General features: G+C 51.7%; 1 protein-coding gene across 8 annotated transcripts in view; it reads left to right on the forward strand.

The window, feature by feature from the left end:
• The window catches only part of TOP1MT (DNA topoisomerase I mitochondrial), a 13,360-nt gene extending 8,513 nt beyond the window's left edge, over positions 1-4,847 (forward strand). For all 8 annotated transcript variants that reach the window (XM_027698573.1, XM_027698580.1, XM_027698574.1 and 5 more), the window contains exons 9-13: positions 872-986; positions 1,826-1,953; positions 2,656-2,750; positions 3,240-3,389; positions 4,455-4,847. In XM_027698573.1, coding sequence (XP_027554374.1) covers positions 872-986; positions 1,826-1,953; positions 2,656-2,750; positions 3,240-3,389; positions 4,455-4,557 — 591 coding nt within the window. In that variant the 3' untranslated portion in view covers positions 4,558-4,847. The remainder of the gene's footprint in view (positions 1-871; positions 987-1,825; positions 1,954-2,655; positions 2,751-3,239; positions 3,390-4,454) is intronic.
• Positions 4,848-8,359: the final 3,512 nt, after the last annotated feature.

Genomic DNA, 8,359 nt, shown 5'->3' on the forward strand with positions numbered 1-8,359 from the left:
CCCAGGGTGGGGATGGGGGGTCCATTTGGAGCCCCAGGGTGGGGATGTGGAGTCCATAGGAGGCCCCAAGATGGGCTGTGGGATCTATATGGAGCCCCAGGATGGGGCCTGGGGGTCCCTGGGAAGCCCCAACATGTCGAACAGATCTGAGATCATATATTGGGTGATATCACAGAATCATTAAGGTTGGAAAAGCCCTCTAAGATCATCCAATCCAAGCATTAACCGCACTCATCATTAAACCATGTCCCCACGGGCCAAGATGTGTCTTTTTGGATGTGGCTGGGCAGAAATTGTTGACTTCCAGGGAGATTCTTTGTGGGTTCAGGTGGAATTTGTGACAGTTTTGGGTAGGTGGTGGCCTGACAAGTGGATCTACAAACTACAGGAGTTCATGTTTTTTAATTTGGTTTCTTAGGCAGGAGAGGGTCTGAAAAACAAGAGCTTTATTTTCCTGTCTTCTGCTTGTTCTATTCCTTCTCTTTCATAGAATCATTGAATGGTTTGGGTTGGAAGGGACCTTAAAGATCACCCAGTTCCACCCCCAGCCACGAGCAGGGACACCTTCCACTATCCCAGGTTGCTTCAAGAACCATCCAAGCTGGCCTTGGACACTTCCAGGGATAGAGCACGATCCTGAATCCCAAACTAAGTCTTCTGTTTGCTGCAAATAACTGGATTTGGGCAAGAAGGGGTCACAGCTTCTCTGGCAACCTGTGCCAGGAGCTCCCCACCCTCCTAGGGAAGAATTTCTCCCCAATATCCCATCTAAACCTACTCTTTTCAGCTTGAAGCCGTTCCCCCTTGTCCTGTCACCCCAGTTCCTGCTGTGAGATTTCTCCACCCTTTGTCCTGTCTCCCTTTCCCCCAGACAACCTTCCTGAACAAACATCTGCAGCACCTGATGGACGGTTTGACGGCCAAGGTGTTCAGGACCTACAATGCCTCCATCACCCTGCAGGAGCAGCTCAAGGCCCTCACCAACTGTGAGTTTACACCCTGGTTGGGCTCTCACCAGCTGCTTCATGTGGCCAGTGGGCTCAGAAATGTCCACTGGGGTCCCCCTTCCTTGGCAGATGATGCACCACCTTGTAGGGTGGGACATAACTTATGGGGCTGTAACACTTCCGGTACCCTAGAGGTACCCAGAACCCCCCCAGAAGGATGAGAATCAAATAGGGGGGAGGGGCTAAAGGGGCTCTGGACCCCCCGAAAAGGGGCTGCACTCCATGGCGACCCTACACCCCCCGAAAAAGGGGTTGCACCCATAGGGACCCTGTACCCCCCCTTAAAAGGGGCTGTCCCCCATGGACTGGGGGGGTGTGGAGGGGCTCTGGAACCCCCCAAAATGGGCTGCACCCTGCTGGGGGAGGGGTCTGGAGAGGCCATATACCCCCCCCCAAAAGGGGCTGCACCCCATAGTGACCCTGCAGCCTATAGGGGTCTTGCACCCCTCCAGGGGGCTGCACCCCATAAGGGCCCCACAACCCCTCAAGAGGCTGCACCCCATAGAGACCCTGCACCCTATAGGGGTCTGGTGAGAAATGGTTAACTCAGGGATACTCTGGGTAATTTAGAGCCAAGGTGGGACTGTTTGTCTCCCTCTTCTTTGTTTTGCTGGTTGGTTGCACGATTTTTGCCTCCTCAGGCACGTGAGTGACGAGTCTCAGCAGCAGAGATTGTGACGCTCGGTTGTCCTTCCCCAATTCCCACACCCCTTATCGCTCTCCCTGGAGAAAGGATGGGAAAGGCAAACGCCTTGCTGTTGTTCTGCCTTCCCTAAATCCCAGGAGAGAGCGTGAGTGATGCTTTCATTTATTCCCAGCTGAGGACAACGTTGCTGGGAAGCTCCTCTCCTACAACCGAGCCAACCGGGCCGTGGCCGTGCTGTGCAACCATCAGAGGTCCGTGCCTAAAACCTTCGCCAAATCCATGGAAATCCTGCAGACCAAGGTGAGAGAGAGACCAAGCTGAGAGCCCTCAGGCCTGATCTCACCCTCTTGAGTTTTATTTTTGGGATGGGGGGGAGAAGGTGATGCCCGAAGATCAAGTCGATCAAGCTCATCGGGGAATGAAATGGGAATAGTGGAGCTTAATCAGTGCAGAGCCATCAGTGCCCAAGGTGGAGAGGGATGGGGTAAGATCCAGGATCAAATGCTGGATGAAGCTCACTTGGCACAGAATTTGGGTGGGTTTTTATGGTTTTGGTCTTTTTTTCATCCCTTGGTGTCTGCAAACCAAGCTCTTTGTGATGCCACAGCTCTGGCACAGCTGGCTCAGGACCAGGGAAACTGGTTTTCCTGTCTGACTGCTGGAGCACCAGCTGGAAATTCTGTGGATCTGCTCTGGAAATGCCTCAAATTACCACTTTTAATCATCCTCAGCTTTTGCTCACACTCCCCTGAGGGACTGGGACTGTCACAAACCAGGCAGTGGCACAAGATGAACGGATTTAGGAGCTCCAAGTGTTTCTGGAATCTCTTGGCAAGATTCAAAGAAATTCTTGAGCCCAGCAGGTGCTGCAGGGGCAGGTTTTTGGGACTGGGGTAGGGCTGGTAAGAAATTGAAGAATGGTGTGGGAAGGGGAAAAGGGAGGCAGCTGAAACCTCCAGGAAAGACAGGAGTGTGGTCTGACTTTATTTTCCCCCTTCCCAGATCGATGCCAAGAAGAAACAGGTGGAGGAAGCCCAGCAAGAGCTGAAAAAAGCTGAAGATGAGTTGGAAGAGACAAAAGATGCCAAAGCAGAAGCGTGAGTGGCTCTTCCTTGGAATCCTGTCTTGCAGAGGGATTCTCTCCACGGAGAGCCCATGGATGGGGATGGTTTGGTCCAACACCCTCCTGGCAGTTCAGGAGAACAGGAATGCCCATGGTGGGTGGGTATCTGGTGCCTCTTGGCCCATGGAAGTCTGGAGGATGGTTTTAGATCTTGTGGATGGTTCCTTCCACTAGAGCAGGTTGCTCCAAGAACCATCCAACCTGGCCTGGAACACTTCCAGGGATGGGGCAGCCGCGGCTTCTGCGGATAACCCATCCCAAGATTTTGAGGATGCTGGTCTCTGGATGTTGGATTTTGTGTCTGCCCATCTTTGGTGGTGGGAATGATATTATTTTATATAAAAAAAAAGCATCTCACCAGGTCAAGTCCTGGAGAAATAAGCCAAGATTCTTTTGATTCTTCCATTCTGGAATATTTCTAAGCTTAGGCCTTTCCTCTGTGTTGTTCTTCCTGTGCCCTCAGGAACGTGGAGAAGAAGAAGAAGCTGCTGAAGAGGCTGGAGGAGCAGCTGGCCAGGCTGAATGTCCAGGCCACAGATAAGGAGGAGAACAAGCAGATAGCTCTGGGCACTTCCAAGCTCAATTACCTGGATCCCAGGATTAGCATTGCTTGGTAAATCTTGGATGTGCAGTCATGGAATGGTTTGGGTTGGAAGGGACCTTAAAGCTCACCCAGTTCCAACCCCCTACCATGGACAGGGACACCTTCCACTGTCCCAGGTTGCTCCAAGCCCTGTCCAAGCTGGCCTTGGACACTTCCAGGGATGGAGCATGACAGTGAATCCCAAATTATGGCTTCCACTTGATACGAACAACTGGATTTAGGGTGAGAGGGGGTCACTTGGCAAGTCTTCAACAGTGAGTTATTTGCTTAAAGAACTTGAGTTGGAGATGCTGCACCTGGAGTGGGGAGGACACTGAATCACAGAATTCCAGAATCACTGAGGTTGGAAAAGACCTCCAAGATCATCAAATCCAACCTGTGATCCATCCCCACCTTGTCCCCCAGCCCAGAGCACTGAGTGCCACATCCAGGACTTCCTTGGACACCTCCAGGGATGTGGACTCCAAACCTCCCTGGGCATCCCATCCCAATGCCTGACGACCCTTTCCATGAAGAAATTCTTCCTGATGTTCAAACCTGACCCTCCCCTGGTGCATCTTGAGGCCATTTCCTCTCGTCCTGTCCCTTGTTCCCTGGGAGCAGAGCCCGACCCCCCCGGCTCTCCCCTCCTCTCAGGGAGTTGGAGAGAGCCAGAAGGTCCCCCCTGAGCCTCCTTTTCTCCAGGTTGAGCCCCCCCAGCTCCCTCAGCTGCTCCTCATTTATTCTCCAGACCTTCCCCAGCTCCATTCCCTTCTCTGGACATGCTCCAGCCCCTCAATGTCTTCCTTGTCACGAGGGGCCCAAAACCCACCCCAGGATTTGAGGTGTGGCCTCTCCAGTGCCCAGCACAGGGGGACAATCCCTGCCCTGCTCCTGCTGGTCATGTTGTTTCTGATCCAAGCCAGATGCCACTGTCCTTTTTGGGCATCTGGGCACACCTGGCTCATGTCCACCAGCATCTCCAGGTCTCTACCCCCAGCCTGGAGCGCTCAGGGGGGGTCATTGGGCCTGGGGAGTGTTGGAACATCTCCCTGAGGTGGGAGGTAACAAACACACCCCTTGTGCTCTTCACAGGTGCAAGAAGTTCGGGGTGCCCATTGAGAAGATCTACAACAAGACCCAGAGGGAGAAGTTCGCCTGGGCCATTGCCATGACCAACGAGGACTTTGAGTTCTGAGCCCGCTTCCACCTTCAATCCTTCCATCCCGCTCATCTGGTGCTGTTGGAAAGCTTCTTTTATTTTTCCCTGCTGCTGCAGGGGGCTCAGGGGTTGTCCAGGAGAAGAATTTGATGCCTTTTTTGTAGACAGAAGAAAACCTCTGGTTTCTTTTCAAGCGGGTTTTGCTGATTGTGACCCTCACCCTGAGTGACTTTGGGGGAGCTCCTGATTCATCCTCAGAGCTGCCGAGTGCTTGGGATTTTGTTTTTCTTTTTTTTTTCCTTTGTGAAGAAGATTAAATTGCCTTAACTGTGGTGATAAACAAGTTCTGGTTTAATCCTGTCTCCTTGATGTGGTTGGAACCCTTTTTTAATTGGCTAGGTGGGAAATACGAGGCAGCGACAGCACCAGAACAGGTTTGAGCTGCTCTGTCAGACCCGGGCTTGGATTGGGGATGAAATGAGAGGGAGGAGAAAATCTCAGGGTTCTACATTTCAGGGGGTTTTGTGCCCTTTCACCTCCAGGAGAGGAGAAAGTTGTGCAGTTGCAAGGACGTAAAATGGAAAAGTGGGAGGGAGGAGAAGGATCCTGGGTTAAAAAGCAGCTTCACGTTGCAGGGGGATAAAATTCACCTTGTGTACTTTAACCACCCCTAGGTGGCTAAATCTTGGTCTGGGAGAGAACATCTCACTTGGGAATATGGGGGGTTTTTTATCCCAAATTCCTTCAGTTGGCTCTGTCTCTGTTTCTCTGGGGCACAAACTTAAACTGCCTGGGCATGGATTTAGGGAATGGGTCATTTCCTAGAAAACAGGCAGTAAGGAAAGATGATGCTGGGCCAGACTCTGAGTGTGCTGGGGGGGTGGTACCAACCTTTCTGGAGCTCTTCCTGTGTTGGGATGACATTCCAACTGCTGCAGGGACCGGCAGCACCGACCACTCGTGCTGCTTTCGACCTAATTACCTGGTTTTAGACCTAAAAAATAAAGTGATCCCGGCATGTCCCTGGCAACATTCCCAAATCCCAGTACCTCCCAGGTGTGAACAAGCTGTTGGATTGGCAGCAAAAGCCTTCTGGCACCTCAGGGTTGATGTTCAGGTTGCTCCAGTGGAAAGCTCCTGGTGCTTCCCACGTGTTCTTGTGTTTAAGCTGTCGCTGTTTTGGTTGGGAATTGGGGATTTTAAATGCATTTCTTTAAAACTGGGAGTGTTTTTTTTCCCAGAAATCGGTGACTGGAGGGTTTTTGGGGCTCATTCAGGGTGTGATTCTGCTGAGATGATGTTCCTTGAGCCCTGTGTTGGGGTTTGGAGCTCTGAAACACAAGGAACCAGTTTGGTCCCGGTGGATGGGAGATGGTTTTCTGCCCACCTTGAAGTGCTTTCTGGCTTCCCAAAGAGGTTAAACTCTATTTGTCATGAAATGGGGTGGAAAGTTTTTATTCCATCCCAGATGGATGCTTAGAGAAACTGGCTGCCCCATCCCTGGAATTGTTCAGGTTGGACAGGACTTGGAGCAGCCTGGGACAGTGGAAGGTGTCCCTGCCTGTAAGGGGGGGTTGGAACTGCATGAGCTTTAAGATTCCTTTCAATCCAAACCATTCTGTGATTCTATAAAATAAGGACAGAATTCCAGCTAAATCCCCACAAAACCAGTGCTCCTGTATCCCAGGAGCAGGAAAAAGAGGAGCAAGATGCAGTGGGATGAGCACTGGGGATATCTCTGTGTATGTTCCCACCCAACCAATAGATTTATTAATTCTTTTTTTAGAATTTCCTACAGGAAAAAAGGTCTCTAGAACATCATGTGAGAGAAGAGCTGCTCAGGCCCCTGTGGAGCAGGATGGTGTCCTCACCACACACCCCTGAGAGTGGGATCCCTCTCCCAGCCCAACATTTTGGGGGTTATTTGTTGACTCCCAGTTTAACCCTGGGAAGCCGTTCCCTGTGTCCTGTCTCTCCATCCCTTGTCCCAAGTCCCTCTCCAGCTCTCCTGGAGCTCCTTTAGGCCCTGGAAGGGACTCTCAGGTCTCCCTGGAGCCTTCTCTTCTCCGGGTGAACATTCCCAGCTCTCCCAGCCTGGCTCCAGAGCAGAGGGGCTCCATCCCCTGGAGCATCTTCATGGCCTCCTCTGGACCTGCTCCAGCAGCTCCACATTCTTGTGCTGATGATCCCTGAGCTGGATGCAGAGTTCCAGCTCTGGTGCCCTGATATAAGGATGGTTTGAGGGTGTCCAAACAAAGTGTCTCCCCAGGGAAGTTCTTTGAGCAGCTGGAGGCTCCAGAGGGGCTCCATCCCTTCCTGGTGCTTCTCCATCAACATCCTGGAGCCATGGGAACATAAATCCCTGGGACAGAGCTGTGTACATCAAGAACCTTCCCCCATGGTGCTCTCCCTTGGGAATGCTGTGGGGCCAACACATGATCCTCAAGGATGAAAACTGTGCTTCCTCTTTCCTGGAGCCACTTTCCATAGCCTGGCCTTGGAAACACCGTTCCCTGGGGAATTACCTGAGTCATGGAATTCTTTAACTTGGAAAACACCTTTAAGTTCCTCCAATCCAACTGTTCCCCACCGTGTTCACCATCACACCAAGTCCCCAAGTACTGCTTTTCCAAGTCTTTTAAATCCCTCCATTGGGAATTGAGGGTTTTTTTTGAGGGATACCAGGTGGTTTTTGGTCTTCATGAGCTCAGGTGGAGGCTCATCCCTGCAGGATTCCAGCCTGGGTTCTCAGGGGGCTGAGTATTCCAGGTTCCCACTATTCCCATGCTGGAATTGGGGTGTTTTTTGAGGGATACAAGGTGGTTTTAGGTCTTGGTGAGCTCAGGTGGAGGCTCATCCCTACAAGATTCCAGCCTCGGTTCCCAGGGAGGCTGATTATTCCAAGTTCTTGCTCTTCCCATGCTGGAATTGAGGGTTCCTCGGGGGAAGGACAGTCCTGGGCTCTTTCATCTGCTCAGGGATGGGCTCTTCTCACAGAGGAGCTGCAGAGAGACGAGTTTTTGGTTGATTCATCCCAACTGGTGCCGAGAGAGGAGTGGGTGGGAGGAAAACTCCTCCTGCTGGATCTGCTCCCTGGGGAAGGGGGGGTTGGAAAAACAAACCGGCTGGATCTGGCAGACGCTGAGAGGTAGGAAAAGCCCCATGAGGGTTTGAGGGAGAGCAAGGGGTAGGTTTTCCAGAGGGTTCTTTCTCCTCTTCCCTTCTTCCCCGGAGGTCTGATGTCACAAAAAAAAAAAAAGAAAAAAAATAGGGAAAAATAGCCCGGAAACTTCCAAGTGGGACGTTTTTTATCAGTCTGAGAGGAAAGGGATGAGACAACATTTGAGTTGTCACTGCTGTGGTTCAGAGTCTGTCTCTGAACTCATGAATTTCCTCTCCCAACCTGTTTTAGAGGCAGACAGGAGCGTGTCTGCGGTTTGGCATCGATAAAATATGTGTTTAAGGAGCTCCCTGGGTTTATTTTGTCCCTCGGCCAAGCTCAGCCTGATGTAAAACAAGCCCAAATTGGAGAGACACCCCCCTGTGCCACGTGCCTGGAAGTGCAGCTCTGCCGGTGCCCAGAGAAGCAAACAATTAATTGGATCTCCAGGATAAACCCAAGGACTGGCTAAGGAGGGGCAGGGGAAAGGCTTCCAAGGAAGGATCAGACTCCAGGATGTCAGGTTTGTGCCCTGTGAAGCAGAACTGACACTTGCTGTGGGCTCAGGAAGGAGGTGGCTGCACATCCAGGGTTTCCCACTGGGAATGAGGGGATAACACAGAGCTTGGCTCATCCTAAAATTGCTTTTTTAGCCCTAACAGGGATGTTTTCGTCCAG

Source organism: Neopelma chrysocephalum, unplaced genomic scaffold, assembly GCF_003984885.1.
Source record: "Neopelma chrysocephalum unplaced genomic scaffold, ASM398488v2 Primary Assembly neopelma1_129, whole genome shotgun sequence".
NCBI lineage: Eukaryota > Metazoa > Chordata > Aves > Passeriformes > Pipridae > Neopelma > Neopelma chrysocephalum.